General features: G+C 45.5%; 2 protein-coding genes across 2 annotated transcripts in view; both read left to right on the top strand.

The window, feature by feature from the left end:
- LOC146986534 (uncharacterized) overlaps positions 1-17,500 on the top strand; it is a 1,046,957-nt gene that overhangs the window by 524,385 nt on the left and 505,072 nt on the right. Inside the window, exon 13 of the mRNA XM_085780502.1 lies at positions 13,622-13,795. Coding sequence (XP_085636628.1) covers positions 13,622-13,795 — 174 coding nt within the window. The remainder of the gene's footprint in view (positions 1-13,621; positions 13,796-17,500) is intronic.
- On the top strand, positions 7,563-11,183 carry LOC146986545 (protein NLRC3-like). The gene is made up of 3 exons (XM_085780386.1): positions 7,563-7,572; positions 9,088-10,539; positions 10,606-11,183. Exons 1-3 carry the CDS (start codon positions 7,563-7,565, stop codon positions 11,181-11,183), a joined length of 2,040 nt encoding a protein of 679 aa, XP_085636512.1.

Genomic DNA, 17,500 nt, shown 5'->3' with positions numbered 1-17,500 from the left:
AGGGAGAGGAGAGAAAGAGGAGGGGGGAGAAAGACAGCGTAGAGAGAGGGAGGGGAAGTGAGAGGGGAGAAAAGGAGAGACAGACGGGTGGAGGTAGAGAGAAAGAAGGAGAGGATAGAGAGAGAAGAGAGAGGAAGAGGGGGGAGGAGAGAGAGAGAGACTTAGAGGGGGACAGAGAGGAAGAGGATAGAGAGAGTGGTGGAGGGGGAGAAGAGGAGAGAGAGAGGAAAGAGGAGGGAGAGAGAGAGGGAGGGAGGGAGGAGAGAGAGGAAGAGGGGTGAGGAGAGAGAGAGAAGGGGGGAAGAGAGAGGGGGGAGACAGGGAGAGACCTAGAGGGAGGGAGGAAGATAGAGGGGGAGAGAGAAGAGAGGGGGAGGGAGGGAAGGAAGGGCAGAGAGAAAGAGGAAGAGGAGAGAGAGAGGGGGGAGGGATGGGGAGAGAGAAGAGGGAGGGAGGGGACAGAGAGAAAGAGGGAGAGGAGAGAGAAAGAGGGAGGGAGGGGGAGAGACTTAGGGGGAGGGGGCAGAGAGAAAGAGGGAGAGGATAGAGGAAGTGGGGGAGGAGAGAGGGATAGACTTAGAGGGGGCAGAGAGAAAGAGGATAGAGAGGGTGTGGGAGGGGGAGGAGAGGAGAGAGAGAGGAAAGAGGGGAAAGAGAGAGGAAGAGGGGGGAGGAGAGAGAAAGAAAGAAAGGGGGGAAAGGGAGAGAGAGGGAGACAGGGAGAGACTTAGAGGGAGGGAGGAAGATAGAGGGGGAGAGAGAAGAGAGGGGGAGGGAGGAAGGGCAGAGAGAAAAAGGGAGAGGAGAGAGGGAAGGGGAGAGGGGGAGGAGAGAAGAGAAGAGGGAGGGAGGGGGAGAAACTTGGGGAGGGGGCAGAGAAAAAGAGGGAGAAGATAGATGAAGTGGGGGAGGAGAGAGAGAGAAGGGGGAGAAAGAGAGCGTAGAGAGAGGGGGAGACAGGGAGAGATTTAGAGGGAGGGAGGAAGAGAAAGAGAAAGGAGAGAGAGGGGAGGAGGGAAGGGGAGAGAGAGAGAGAGAGAAGGGGGGAGGGAGGAAGCGAGAGGGGGAGGAGAGAAGAGAGACCTTTGACCTTTAACTTTCCCTTTAATTCATCAAATACTTCACCTCCATAAAAGCAGAAGCATCAAATCAGCCACATACAGATCAACAGCAGCAACATGAACAAACATTCAGTGTTTCAGAGACTGAGGAGCAGAGACTGGTCGACTACACAACATAAAACACCCCACACACACACACACACACACACACACACACACACGCACACACACACACAGACACACACTAATGCTGCGTTTAAGACAACTTGGAAGTCGGAAAAAAAACGAGCTCCGAGTTGTAAAAAAAGAACTGAACGGCGTCGAACTCAGAAATTACAGGTCAGGAACTTGGGTATCATATCAGAGCTCCGACTTTCCGACTTGACGTCACGACAACATCAAAACATGGCGGCCCTCGTCTTAAACGGTTAGAATTTAGACATTTTAAGTTATTTGTTGAGGTTTTAATGCATATTTTTGTGTATTATTGCAGTAGCCTATATGAAATACGTTTATATTAAAGCTGTGATTGTTGTATAGTGTGAAATTGCGGTCTGGAAATAACGTTAAACTGTTATCGAGGCTGTAACATTATATGTGCACTCATCTGCGGCGTCTCCTCTCCTCCAAAATAAACATCATTTACTGCTGCATTTATTTCTCGTATTCAGCGATGAGCCACAATAATACGCCAAACTTCCTTCAGGTATCCATGTTTCTTTTCTTCCGAGTTCCTGCAGCGTGAACGCAATGATGTCGGAAGTCGGAAATTTCCGAGTTGGGAATCCCGACCTCCGAGTTGTTATGAACGCAGCAAAACTCCTCCAGGTCAGAGACCGTTCTGTAATACGTGAACTGCACCTTTAGCCGAGTGGCGACTGAACCCCTGAACATGAATGAGGCATCAGTCGACCCCAGACCTTCCATCCTGTTTCTGCTGCTCAGCCTGATGCTCGTTGCTGCTGCTGCTTCACCTATGAGGGAGGTGACCACGGAGACCAGGACCAGGACCAGGACCAGGACCAGGACCAGGACCAGGACCAGGACCAGAACCAGGACCAGGACCAGAACCAGAACCAGAACCAGAACCAGGACTCAAAAACTGGTTTTGACTACAGAGTTGATCTGTTGGTCCAGTTTAAAATCACTGTCAAGCTTTACTCAAGATTAGAAACTCTTCCTCCTCCTCCTCCTCCTCCTCCTCCTCCTCTGAACACATCAGGTCCACTGTAGCAAGTAGCCGTCCTGAACCAATCAGAGAGAGGGATGAAAATAATGCTGATAATGTGATTGGCCACCAGTGACACGCCCACTTGTTACACATGATAATTTATTCTTTCTAATCCCAGAGTCAGAGATGAACTCAGCACAATCAGCTTCTGTTCCCCACAGAAAAACACCTGTAGGATGTGTGTGTGTGTGTGTGTGTGTGTGTGTGTGTGTTGTGTGTGTGTGTGTGTGTGTGTGTGTGTGTGTGTGTGTGTGTGTGTGTGTGTTCTTGTATTAACTACGTTGTGGGGACCGTCGAGAGTTTTTAACCAACAGAGTGAGGACATTTTTATGAAGTGAGGACATTTTGGCCGGTCCTCACTTTTTCCAAGGGCTGTTTGAGGGTTAAGACTTTAGGTTATAATTAGGTTTAAATTAGGTTCAGAGTAATGGTTAAGGTTAGGGTAAGGGGCTAGGAAACACATTGTGTCAATGAGTGCATTTCTAAAAGGAGTTCATCATGATTCTCCTTGTATCCTCCTGGTTTCTGTGTGGACTTACATTTAGTTGTGGTTGTGTTTTCCATATATGGTCGTGTTGCCAGACCGGGGCGAGTTAAGTTACAACACTGAGACACAAATTAGTTGATGACAACATGTGTGATGAATAAGACAGAGAACAGACTGAGCTGTAACTTGTAGTGGAGTGTCTTTAAATCTCTCAGCAGCTCTTCTACCACAGCTGGATCTCAGCTCACTGTTTATTCATGGTGTCAGAGTTCACCTGTCCATACAGGTGTAATACCAGGAGTTACCCAGCAGGTGGCGCCACTCTACTTTAGAAAGTCACTTCCTCAATATAATTTATTGTTCAGTTTAAAGTCCATGAGATGAACTTTAAACTGAACAATAAATGACTGCAGAGCAGAGGGAGGAGGTAAAACTGTTCAGACGCCATTTTAGAGTGAATGGAGCAGAAGGAGAGAGACTGAAGTCTGAGACGAGTGAGTGTCAAAACAACTTTTAAAAAAAATTTTTTTTATTGTTGTTGTGTCAGAGTGTGAGAGTCAGTGTGTCTGTGTGGACTGTGGAGGGAAGAAGAGTCAGACGTAGTCCGTACATATGTCAGCACATTGTCTCAGATTCACCTCCACACAATTTCTTCTAACTCAAAGGTCAAAGGTCACGGTGACTGGATAAACATGGATTTAATGTCAAAGTCATAGATATATACACGTAGATGCCACTCCAGGCTTGTCAGGCGCGTCAACACGGCCGCCATGGGGTTTCTGACCATAGACATATACGTACGACCCGGTCAGACCATTGTAGAGAAAATTACAGTGTATGTATGCATGTGGGTGTGTGTCTGAGTATGTAAGTGTATGATAAATTGAGAGACCTCTGCCTCTGTAGACTAATGCAGTAAGTAGACACGGCTTCCCCCTGCCCAAGATGGCGGATGCGTTGCAGCATCGTTCCAATGGACAGCAGCATCAGAGGCGGCGTCTACGTGTTTATATCTAAAGTCAAAGTACTATGAGTGGTGGAGGTCAACAACTCTATTAGTTTAAAGTCCATGGGATGAACTTTAAACTGAACAATAAATGATTGTAACTGCAGAGCAGAGGGAGGAGGTAAAGGTGTTCAGACGCCATTTTAGAGTGAACGGAGCAGAAGGAGAGAATCTGAAGTCTGAGACGAGTGAGTGTCAACACAGCATTATTATTATTATTATTACTGTTTTTGTTGTTGTTGTTGTGTCAGAGTGTGAGAGTCAGTTTGTCTGTGTGGACTGTGGAGGGAAGAAGAGTCAGACGTAGTCCGTACATACGTCATATAAAAAATATCAATCTATGTTGTATCATAAATTTATGTCTGACATAATAAACCAAACGGCTTGAGAATCGGTTGAATATTCAGTGAGTGATGGTGATTTTAATGGTTGATAGACCTCTGCCTCTGTTGACTAATGCAGTAAGTAGACACAGCTTCCCCCTCAAGGTCAAGCTCAAGGTCACATTTATTTATAGAGCACCTTATAGACAACCTAGGTTGACCAAGGTGCTTTACATAAAATAAATAACAATAAAATACAATGGTACATTTCAAAAGACCATTTAAGCAATGACACATACATTCAGCAAACCAAACAACTTCGTCTCACACAGGTCTGAAAGCCTGGGAGAAAAAATGAGTTTTGAGAGAGGACTTAAAAATCTCTGACGACTGGATATGCTGTGGTAAACTGTTCCACAGCTTAGGGGCAACCACTGCCAACGCTCCATCGCCTCTAGTTTTCAGCCTGCTTTGAGGCACATCCAGATTTATTTCATTTGCAGACCTCAGAGCTCTGATTGGTCTGTGAACATGTATGAGTTCTGCTAAGTACACAGGGGCCATACCGTTCAAACCGGACAGGAAGCCAGTGCAGAGAGGCCAGAACTGGGGTTATGTGCTCCTGTTTCTTTGTGTCTGTCAAAAGATGAGCAGCAGCGTTCTGCACAAGCTGCAGGCGTCGCCAAGAATCGCTGGTCTAAACCTACATACAAGGAATTACAAGTCTGTATCTTGAGCGGCAACATCAGAGGAGCTTCTACGTGTTTATATCTATGGTCAAAGTACTATGAGTGGTGGAGGTCAACAACTGGATCAGACAAGTGATTATAGTTTGTCCTCTGTGGATTTGGGTGTGTGTGTGTGTGTGTGTGTGTGTGTGTGTGTGTGTGTGTGTTACTGGTTTCCCTCTCAGACTGACTGAAGTCCTGAAGATGAGTGGTAATGTAGCGAAACAGGAGGACAGATCAAAGTCTCTGAAGAGTGACCGGTCCAAAGGAAAACCTCCACTCTTCAGTCCTGGACCTGGACCTGGACCTGGACCTGGACCTGGACCTGGACATGGACCTGGACCTGGACCTGGACTTGGACCTGGACCTGGACCTTCAGAGTCACGGTAAGAACGTGTGTGCAGGGTTGGGAGAGTTTCTTTAAAAATGTAATACAGTACAATTACAAATTACATGTTAAAATAATGTAATCGCATAATTAAAGTAACGTACTGGATTATGTGTAGTTACTTTTGGATTACTTCAATACCAAACATGCAAATTTAGAATATCACACAACCAGCATGCATCAGTCCTCATCGGTCAGATCACTCAAAGTCAAAAGCACTGAGTATCCCATAAATGTAAATAGAACAATGAACAAACTCCAGATTGTAAAATCAGCATTTTGTCAACATTAGTCAGACCCACCAGCACAAATCATGAGTCAGCAGTCAGAGTCCTGAAGCTAACAGGACGTCATGGAGGAAGAATAAAATAATAGTGAAGGTGTAAAACTTTACATGTACTACTCCCTAAGCCTTCCTGTGTTGTGTGTCCTCAGCAGCTGGACAATGGACACAGTCACTGACCGACTCTACACTGTTGTGATCAGTGTGATGTGAATAAAAACATGTTTGTGTTTGCAGAGGTCAGAACCACAGACTGAGAGCAGAGTCTCCAGGATCCATCTGTCTGTCCATGAAGAGTGACCGGTCCATGGGAAAACCTATTGAGTTCAGACCTGGACCTGGACCTGGACCTGGACCTGGACCTGGACCTGGACCTGGACCTGGACCTGGACCATCAGACCCAAAGTAAGAGACCTGTTACCAAGCTGTGAACGGATTGAAGTGTTGCAGTTGAGGTCACTTCCTGTAGAGACAGAACTTCTTATCAGCTGATGAAACTGCCAGTGATGTCCAGATGTCTCTGATTAAAGGTCTGTGTTGGACAGAGAGGAAATGGTTTTATAGTGAGCAGCTGTTGGAGGGAATCACTGAACCTCCTTGTAAATGTAACTCTACGTCTCTGTGCTGCTGTGTTTCTAAAGAAAAGCTTCTTCAGTAGGAATCAGTGGAGTCCAGAAAAAGACAGACGGTTTGGAGGAAGAGCAGGACAAAGCAAATATTTAGTCTTATATCAGAAAGCTGCTGTGATAAACCATGAGAACTAGGACCGTCTCTCCTGAACTTAATTATTCAGGTGTTTGTTCTACACTGTGAACTTTATTGCTGTCATGTCAGTGACAGTGGTAGATATGGACCAGCTGCAGCCATCGATCAATACTCTGAAACTTCTATTCGGGAAGTGATGAAATCAAATATTCACAGTTCACATAACTCACTGAAACACAGAGACGGACTGAAGCACTTGAAGAACTGATCATCACTAAAGTGTCTGAAGTGTGGAGAGCTCAAAAACAAATGTTCATACTGACATTTAAGTGGACTGATTGATTTCCAAATGTCAGACCTGTATTTGGTAACACTCAAGAAAATCATAACTTAACATTAACAATGACTCAGAGTATTGATCAGTGATCGATGTGAATTAAGAGATGTTTGTGTTTGCAGAGGTCAGAACCACAGACTGAGAGCAGAGTCTCCAGGATCCATCTGTCTGTCCATGAAGAGTGACCGGTCCATGGGAAAACCTATTGAGTTCAGACCTGGACCTGGACCTGGACCTGGACCTGGACCTGGACCTGGACCTGGACCTGGACCTGGACCTGGACCATCAGACCCAAAGTAAGAGACCTGTTACCAAGCTGTGAACGGATTGAAGTGTTGCAGTTGAGGTCACTTCCTGTAGAGACAGAACTTCTTATCAGCTGATGAACCTGACAGTGATGTCCAGATGTCTCTGATTAAAGGTCTGTGTTGGACAGAGAGGAAATGGTTTTATAGTGAGCAGCTGCTGAGGGAATCACTGAACCTCTTTGTAAATGTAACTCTACGTCTCTGTGCTGCTGTGTTTCTAAAGAAAAGCTTCTTCAGGAGGAATCAGTGGAGTCCAGAAAAAGACAGACGGTGTGGAGGAAGAGCAGGACAAAGCAAATATTTAGTCTTGACCAAATATCAGAAACCTGCTGTGATAAACCCTGAGAACTAGGACCGTCTCTCCTGAACTTAATTATTCAGGTGTTTGTTCTACACTGTGAACTTTATTGCTGTCATGTCAGTGACAGTGGTAGATATAGATAGATATGGATCAGCTGCAGCCATCGATCAACACTCTGAAACTTCTATTCGGGAAGTGATGAAATCAAATATTCACAGTTCACATAACTCACTGAAACATAGAGACGGACAGAAGCACTTGAAGATCCGATCATCACTAAAGTGTCTCAAGTGTGGAGAGCTCAAAAACAAATGTTCATACTGACATTTAAGTGGACTGATTGATTTACAAATGTCAGACCTGTATTTGGTAACACTCAAGAAAATCATAACTTAACATTAACAATGACTCAGAGTATTGATCAGTGATCGATGTGAATTAAGAAATGTTTGTGTTTGCAGAGGTCAGAACCACAGACTGAGAGCAGAGTCTCCAGGATCCATCTGTCTTTCCATGAGGAGTGACTGGTCCATGGGAAAACCTATCGAGTTCAGACCTGGACCCAGTTCTGGACCTGGACCTTCAGAGTCCCGGTAAGAGACGGTTTCTACTGTAAACTGAGCTGAAGATGATTCAGTCATTAGACTCATGTGAAGGAAACAGAGAGAAACCAGGAACCAGATCCATCAGACTCTGAAGGTTCACAACAAACCTCAGAGACAGAAACATGCACACATACTCTGTCCATCAGACTGATGAAGCACAGCGTCCTCATGTTCCTGTGTCATCAGCCTCAGTCAGTGTGAACGTTGCTGCACCAACACTTTAATGATCCACACGTCTGAGTCTTTAAACTGAAGTCACAGTAGAGATTAAAGCAGCTGATACACACAGACTTTTATTTTGAAAAGTCAGGAACCAGACAGGAGTGATCAGTGTTTCCTGTTTCCTGTCTGTGACTGTCTGAGCTTCTCCACAACATGTAGTGAAGCTCAGGTGGAGCTGCTGAAGCTTCTGTTGTCAGCTTCAGTCTCCTCACACTGGATCAGAGCTCCAACACAGGTTCATTAGAGCCACACAGCAGCGTCTGGATGAGGAGCTCATTAGTTAAAGAGCTGATAGGACTCAGTCCAGAACCAACATCAAACACATGATCAGTGTCTGAAAGAGGAAAACACCACCAACAGCTTCTCAATCATTTCACACATTTGGAGTAAAAACCAGACGAGACGACGCAGAACTGAAGAGACTCAAACTAACAGGGAGTTTGTTTTAGAGTCCAGATTTAAGGTCAACAGATAAACAGAGACAGAAACCAGACCACTTCAGGTCTTCATTCAGCTCGTCTCTCTACACTCGTCTTCCTCTACTTTCTCTCTATCTGCTCCTCTGCTTACTGAAGCCCCGCCCCCTTGAGGTGGTTAACCCATCAGAGCTCAGATGTGGAGCTGTGACATGTTGTTGATCCAGAAATGTCTTGACAGGAGGAAGAGGAGTGGTGTCTCTGTGGACCAGCAGCTGTCCTGCTGTGGTCTCTGTCAGGACGTCCTGAAGGATCCAGTCTCCACCAGCTGTGGACACTGGTTCTGCAGACAGTGCTTCGCCTCAGACTGGCACCAGTCTGGTTCTTCAGGACCCCCCTCCTGTCCCCAGTGTGGACAAAGACCCAGAACCAGAGGTGGACTGCAGACAGCCAATCAGAGCAGCTGTGTACAAAGTGAGACTGAACATCTGTCTGCTGATGTGGTCATTTATGAAACCTGTTGTTTTCTCCAGAGTCATTGTTCCATCACGCAGCACTGACATTTAAGATGATGATTCAAACCTTCTCCTTGTTGTCTGTAGTTTTTCTGTAGCTGATGAAAATGATCTGATCAGATTGTCAGACTCTCTGTCTTCAGTCTGACTCTGTCTCTTGTCTCTCAGCAGATCGTGGTCTGCAGGAGGTTTTAGATCAACATAAGATCAGTCTGAGGAGCAGATGTGAACGAGTGACTGAAGGAACTGAGGGAACAGGAAGTGGAACAGGAAGTGTAACCCTCCTCAACAGGATCTACACTGAGCTCTACATCACAGAGGGACAGAGTGAAGAGGTTAATACCCAACATGAGGTGAGACAGCTGGAGACAACGTCCAAGAAGAAGACCCTCCATGACACTCCAATCAAGTGCAACGACATCTTTAAAGACTTACCTGTCCAACAGAGAGAGGACGTCTCTACGGTCTCACCTGTCCAACAGAGAGAGGACGTCTCTACGGTCTCACCTGTCCAACAGAGAGAGGACGTCTCTACGGTCTCACCTGTCCAACAGAGACCCATCAGAGTGGTTCTGACCAACGGCGTCGCTGGCGTTGGAAAAACCTTCTCGGTGCAGAAGTTCACTCTGGACTGGGCCGAGGGCTTGGAGAACCAAGATGTCAGTCTGCTGGTTCTGCTTTCGTTCAGGGAGCTGAACCTGATCAGAGATCAGCGGTTGAGTCTTCTCAGGCTGCTCCATGTTTTCCATCCAACATTACAGAAGGTCACAGCAGAGCAGCTGGCTGTCTGTAAACTTCTCTTCATCTTTGATGGCCTGGATGAAAGCCGACTGTCGCTGGACTTTAAGAAGAAGAAGGTTGTGTCTGATGTCACACAGACGTCATCAGTCAACGTGCTGCTGACAAACCTCATCCGGGGGAATCTGCTTCCCTCGGCTCTAGTCTGGATCACCTCCAGACCTGCAGCAGCCAATCAGATCCCTCCTACATGTGTTGACAGGGTAACAGAGGTCCGAGGCTTCACTGACGCCCAGATGGAGGAGTACTTCAGGAGGAGGTCCAGTGATGAAGATCTGCCCAGAAGAATCATCTCACACATCCAGACGTCCAGGACCCTCCACATCATGTGTCAAGTCCCAGTCTTCTGCTGGATCAGTGCTACAGTTCTGGAGCACATGTTGACCACAGACCAGAGAGGAGAGCTGCCCAAGACCACGACTGACCTGTTCTCACACTTCCTGCTGGTCCAGACAAAGAGGAAGAAGAACAAGTACGGTGAAGGACATGAGACGAGTCCACAGGAGCTGACGGACGCCGACAGGGAAGTTCTTCTGAAGCTGGGGAGGCTGGCGTTTGAACAGCTGCAGGAAGGAAACATCATGTTCTACCAAGAAGACCTGGAGCAGTGTGGTCTGGATGTCACAGAGGCCTTGGTGAACTCAGGACTCTGTACTGAGATCTTCAAAAGAGAGAGTGTGATCTTCCAGAAAACAGTCTACTGCTTTGTTCATCTGAGTGTTCAGGAGTTTCTGGCTGCAGTCTACATGTTCCACTGTTTCACCAACACGAACACACAGGTCCTCAAGAAGTTCCTGAGAGAACAAGTCAAGGAACATTATTTCAGTGACTTGTCCTTAGCAGAAAAAGATGGTGGCGGCAGTAGCAGTGGCAGCAAAGAAGAAAAAGAAGAAAACTACAAACAGAGAGAGAAACCAAAACAGAAGTCTTTGTTTAAGAAGGTTCAGAATTTTTTTGGATTCAATGCAAGCAGTCCTCCACAGATCAATAACAGTCCTCTAACCCTGGATGACTTCCTGCAGGGAGCCATGCAGAAATCCCTCCGCAGTAGAAATGGCCACCTGGACCTGTTTGTTCGCTTCCTTCATGGCCTCTCTCTGGAGTCCAACCAGAGGCTGTTAGGAGGTCTGCTGGGTCAGACAGACAACAGTCCAGAAACCATCCAGAGAACCATCAACAACCTGAAGGAGATGAAGAGTGATGAAATCTCTCCTGACAGAAGCATCAACATCTTCCACTGTCTGACGGAGATGAAGGACCAGTCAGTTCATCAGCAGATCCAACAGTTCCTCAAGTCAGAGAACAGATCAGAGAAGAAACTCTCTGAGATCCAGTGTTCAGCTCTGGGCTACATGCTGCAGATGTCAGAGCAGGTTCTGGACGAGTTGGACCTGGAGAAGTACAACACATCAACTCAGGGACAACAGAGACTGATCCCAGCTGTGAGGAACTGCAGGAAGGCTCGGTGAGTCCAGACATGATCAATATAATTATTGATTAGCAGTTTAGATCAGTAGTTCAGATAAACACAATTTTTCTTTTCATTATTCTTAGTTTGACTTTGAAAACATTATGTCAGGGATAATATAGAATGAGCAGACTTTGCTTGAGGGTCCCGTCCATCCTGTCAGAGTGATGAGGATCAACTCAATCAGAGAAGATGAGCTGAAGCTCAGATGTTCATCACATCATCAGATGCATCAACTGTGTTTTTACTGCAGCTTTCATCTGATTTGATTCTGACACATTTGATATTTTCTCTCTTCAAGACTTGTTGATTGTAAACTCTCAGAGAGTCACTGTGAAGTCGTGGCCTCAGCTCTGAAGTCCAACCCCTCCCACCTGACAGAACTGGACCTGAGTCTCAACAAACTGAGTGATTCATCAGTGAAGGTTGTGTGTGCTGGACTGGAGAGTCCAAACTGTCGACTGGAGACTCTGAGGTGAGTTCACTGACTGGACCTGTTGGACTTTTGTCTGTGTTCAGTTCAAATGTGTGAAGTTCAGTTTGAAGCAGCGACTGATTGTGACTCCATGTTACTGCAGCTGGTAGAAGGTGAAAGGTCAGAGGTCACTCAGAGGTCAGTGTGGTGGTGATGATGATGATGAGCTGCTCTCAGATGAAGCTGCTAACAGAACAGCTGGATCAGCCACTGTAGCTGAAGCTGAGCAGATGTGATGTAGATCTGAGGCCGGAGAAGCTGCTGAGTGTGTGTGTGTGTGTGTGTGTTTGTGTGTGTGTGTGTGTGTGTGTGTGTGTGTGTGTGTGTGGGTTGCACAGACTCGACTTTACTGCTCCACAATGACATTTTGAGCTTGATGTCGACTCGTTGCTGATCACGTGAGTTTGGCAGCAAGAGGAGAGCTGCTTGAAACAACAGCTGAGTGGCTGAATGAAACTAATCCGTCACCCTAATTGATTTAAATTGTCTTCTGTTGTTGATGCACGGCCTTGATAAACTTGGTTATTAATGTTATTCTAGTTGAGGATGTGGATGATCATGAGGGAGGGAGTAGTGGAGCAACAGATCAGTGTTTGTTTTGTTTTTTTTAATCAATTTTTTATTTTGTTTTATTTCATTACAATTCCATTTATCCATTCCCCTTGACCCCACTCTTTTCCCGGGGGTAACATTAGATTAATAATAATTATTATTATTATCAACAGTACATAGCAGACATCTTCATAAGACAGAGAAAAAACAAAACAAAACAAAAAGACATCAAGAAAAAACAACACACAAGCCCATCAAAACAACACTTTGACTTTCTAGGTTGTGTATAGCTTCTACCTTTGCCTTTTGAGCACGAGCACTGGAAACAGATCAGTGTTGATCCTTGATCGCTCTCCACGGATCGGCACGCAAGTGTTCCACAGGTCGTTGATGAAAAGAAAGTTGTGAATGTAGCGCAAAAAAACAAACTCTGCTCGTATAGGCAGCTCTATGTCGCGCACAACAACAAACAATAACAACCAATCAACCAGAATCGAAAAACAAAAACTGTGACTGAGCAGGACTGTGATGGTGATTGGCTTACAGGCCTTTGCTTGTGTCGTTTTCCTCCCTAACACACAGTAGCTCCAGTATTTTCTTTTCACTTCTATAGGAGTGTATGTTACAAAAAAACTGAATTACAACTGGTTGTTTATTTACCTGCTGTTCTGTACTGATTTCTATCAACCAGTCAGTGGATACAGATTGTTGCAAAGCTTTTCCCTCCTCCTGTGATTTTAGTTATGACAGGAAAATATGAATGACGTTGGGGCGGTGCGTGGCGCAGTGGTTAAGGCGGCCGCCCCATGTAGAGGCTAAAGTCCTCAACGCAGGCGTCCCCGGTTCGAATCCCACGTCGGGCAGACCTTTCCTTCCTGCATGTCATTCCCCCTCTCTCTGCCTCCCCCTTTCCTGTCTATATCACTGTCTATCAAATAAAGGCAAAAACGCCAAAAAATATATACTTAAAAAAAAAAAAAAGACATGAACGACGTCATCGGCGACTAGTCGACGTCGACTCGACTTTCATAACATTAGAGTCGACTTTAAAAAATCGAAGAGTCGAAAGATCTTAAGTCATGCAACTACTAACCACACACACAGTTTATCATCCTCTCTCTGTGTGTGTGTGTCTTTGATCCAGTTCAGTCCTGAATCAGAGAGTTGTAGTCAGTGTTTAGTCCAACAGGTATTGATCAGACATTGATTGTATATTGACAGACTGATCTGAGGTCAGCAGCAGCTGGTGAATCTGTGCTGACATGTGGATGATGTGTGTAGAAGGCCACATGATGATGATCCACAACAACACAAGGACAAAGTCCCTCTACTCATTTACACACTGATCATTGATCAGGACACATCTGATCAATCATCAATCATTTCATCTTCTTCTTTTATTCTTTATCCAGATTGGAGGACTGCAGTTTGTCAGAGATCAGCTGTTCTTCTCTGGGCTCAGCTCTGAAGTCCAACCCCTCCCACCTGAGACTCCTGGACCTGAGTGGAAACCAGCTGCAGGATTCAGGAGTGAAGGGTCTGAGTGGTTTTCTGGAGAGTCCAGACTGTAGACTGGAGACTCTGAGGTCAGACTCTGTTTTATTTCTGTGCTCAGATGAATGTGATGTGAAAGTTGTGTTGATACTGAGCTGCAGACATGAGGCTGATATTCTGATCCACACTGAGGCTGTAGGACAGGGTAGGCAGGCGCTCACAGACCAAGACCAGGGCTGTGGGGGGTCGGCACCTCAGACAGCTCATCACACAACAACCTCACAACAAACACATTCATGCACAATGGTTCACACAGATCCAAGTCTTAAACATGTGCAACACCTTTTCCCCACAATCCATGCCGTCCTGACATCAGCTGTTATTAACACACAACTCAGATCAATAACAGGATCACATGTTGGAGCACCGCTCACATCACACAACAAACCTTTAACACAATCCACACTCAGACCTGATCAACAAGGATGTTAACTGTACACAACAAGCTGTTATTACAAGGTTTACAACAGAGAAGACACACAACCTGGGATGTGTGTGTGTGTGTGTATCTAAGTGTCAGAGAGAGAGTAGGTTAAAACTTGCTAACTGTTAGCCACCGTAGCTCAGGCGTTGGTCTCCCGTCAGATAAAAGCTGCTGTTGTTCTTCAGATGAAGCTCATTAAGGTGTTCACCTCTCCAGTGGAGCATCACTGCAGTTGAATTAGCTGCTAAACTGCTGGAGGCTAAAAAGCCAGGGGACACGTCTGTGTGTTGACCATTCACCAAGGCAACGTGAACAGAAGTGCAGCTCAGACATGGTGCAGTTAAGTTAAGAGGCAGCGTAGCGTTGTGCCTTTTCACCTCCATGTGAACTCTCTGTGGGAACTTACTGCACATGTGCAAACAGCCACATACACACCGTACTGACAGAAGAGGCAGAGCAGCTCTGGGCCTTTGCTCTGTAATACTACACATGGCTGAGTGGTTTGTGCAGCTGCTGCCTGGACAGAAGCTAGCTCTGTTTACTGGCTTTTATTAGACCATGAAAATCACCACATTCTGACACATTGAACTTGTAGTAAAGTTATCTGAAAGTCCAAAAGAATCCAACTTTAGATGAAGTGAATAAATCAAAGCCCTGACTGCACCTCACTGGTTTTCAGTCCAGTCTCTGTTTCTCTTCATGTTTCACCCCCACTACAGAAACACATGTGATGTATCAGACAATAACTGATCTATAATCAATAGCTGCTGGCTCCACCTCTTTCCTGAGGCTCTGTCATGTTTATAGTGAAACATTCAAAGCCAACATCCCATAATAAGCAGGTGTGTGTGTGTGTGTGTGCAGGTTTCAGGTTTTTCTGTCTCTGAGCTTCATTCAGCATGTGTTTCTACACGTTAGTTGTCATGGTAACAGAGTTCAGCCTCACATGTGTGTTGTCTTGAGCATGGTCAGTAAATCTCTGATCAATGTGGCTGCACAACATGAGTTTGTCTGGATGGAGCCACAGGTGGAGCTGACAGGTGAAGAGGCGGAGTCACTGCGTCTGTGTTGAAGCAGCAGCAGCTTCTCATGAATATTAATGAGCTGTTTTCTCTCTATGTGACTGTTTAACCTGCTTCCTGTTGCTTCAGCTGTTGGACTTTGATTTTCTAAACTTGTTCTTTCTGAAGCTTCTTCAGCTCTGAACAGATGATGAGACACTGAACGCTGTCAACAAGGAGCTTTGTCCTCAGCTCACTGCTTTTATTCTTCATTCAGATTGTGGAACTGCAGTTTGTCAGAGATCAGCTGTTCTTCTCTGGTCTCAGCTCTGAAGTCCAACCCCTCCCACCTGAGAGAACTGGAGCTGAGTGGAAACTACCTTCATGGTTCAGGAGTGAAGCATCTGAGTGGTTTTCTGGAGAGTCCAGACTGTAGACTGGAGACTCTGAGGTCAGTTCACTGACTGTTACTGTTGTAGATCTTAGATCTTTGATCCACAACTGAACCTGATTGATCTTCACTCAGAACTTGAATCATTGACTTTGATGTCATGAATGAAGGACGTTTGAAATAGTTGTTGTCTCATGTTTCCACTTGTTCTTCTCTCACACTGACAATGACTCTTCACTTTCAGCTCATTTCACTCAGTCTGATCAATAATCAATGATCTGATCACTGCAGCTGTGTGTGTGTGTGTGTGTGTGTGTGTGTGTGTGTGTGTGTGTGTGTCTGAGTGTCAGAGAGAGAGTAGGTTAAAACCAGCTAACTGTTAGCCACTGTAGCTCAGGCGTTGGTCTCCCGTCAGATAAAAGCTGCTGTTGTTCTTCAGATGAAAGCTCATTAAGGTGTTCACCTCTCCAGTGGAGCATCACTGCAGTTGAATTAGCTGCTAAACTGCTGGAGGCTAAAAAGCCAGGGGACACGTCTGTGTGTTGACCATTCACCAAGGCAACGTGAACAGAAGTGCAGCTCAGACATGGTGCAGTTAAGTTAAGAGGCAGCGTAGCGTTGTGCCTTTTCACCTCCATGTGAACTCTCTGTGGGAACTTACTGCACATGTGCAAACAGCCACATACACACCGTACTGACAGAAGAGGCAGAGCAGCTCTGGGCCTTTGCTCTGTAATACTACACATGGCTGAGTGGTTTGTGCAGCTGCTGCCTGGACAGAAGCTAGCTCTGTTTACTGGCTTTTATTAGACCATGAAAATCACCACATTCTGACACATTGAACTTGTAGTAAAGTTATCTGAAAGTCCAAAAGAATCCAACTTTAGATGAAGTGAATAAATCAAAGCCCTGACTGCACCTCACTGGTTTTTAGTCCAGTCTCTGTTTCTCTTCATGTTTCACCTCCACTACAGAAACACATGTGATGTATCAGACAATAACTGATCTATAATCAATAGCTGCTGGCTCCACCTCTTTCCTGAGGCTCTGTGATGTTTATAGTGAAACATTCAAAGCCAACATCCCATAATAAGCAGGTATGTGTGTGCTGGTTTCAGGTTTTTCTGTCTCTGAGCTTCACTCAACATGTTTTTCTACACGTTAGTTGTCATGGTAACAGAGTTCAGCCTCACATGTGTGTTGTCTTGAGCATGGTCAGTAAATCTCTGATCAATGTGGCTGCACAACATGAGTTTGTCTGGATGGAGCCACAGGTGGAGCTGACAGGTGAAGAGGCGGAGTCACTGCGTCTGTGTTGAAGCAGCAGCAGCTTCTCATGAATATTAATGAGCTGTTTTCTCTCTATGTGACTGTTTAACCTGCTTCCTGTTGCTTCAGCTGTTGGACTTTGATTTTCTAAACTTGTTCTTTCTGAAGCTTCTTCAGCTCTGAACAGATGATGAGACACTGAACGCTGTCAACAAGGAGCTTTGTCCTCAACTCACTGCTTTTATTCTTTATTCAGATTGAGGAACTGCAGTTTGTCAGAGATCAGCTGTTCTTCTCTGGTCTCAGCTCTGAAGTCCAACCCCTCCCACCTGAGAGAACTGGACCTGAACTCCAACAACCTTCATGATTCAGGAGTGAAGCATCTGAGTGGTTTTCTGGAGAGTCCAGACTGTAGACTGGAGACTCTGAGGTCAGTTCACTGACTGTTACTGTTGTAGATCTTAGATCTTTGATCCACAACTGAACCTGATTGATCTTCACTCAGAACTTGAATCATTGACTTTGATGTCATGAATGAAGGACGTTTGAAATAGTTGTTGTCTCATGTTTCCACTTGTTCTTCTCTCACACTGACAATGACTCTTCACTTTCAGCTCATTTCACTCAGTCTGATCAATAATCAATGATCTGA

Source organism: Trachurus japonicus, chromosome 6, assembly GCF_045865225.1.
Source record: "Trachurus japonicus isolate A0001 chromosome 6, Traja_1.0".
Classification (NCBI taxonomy): Eukaryota; Metazoa; Chordata; class Actinopteri; order Carangiformes; family Carangidae; genus Trachurus; species Trachurus japonicus.
This window is presented reverse-complemented; position numbering and strand designations above follow the sequence as displayed.

Coding starts and splice junctions, on each gene's coding strand:
- LOC146986545 (XM_085780386.1), top strand. Junction 10,540..10,605: donor AGTCAAGGAACATTATTTCA/GTGACTTGTCCT, acceptor AAGAAAAAGAAG/AAAACTACAAACAGAGAGAG.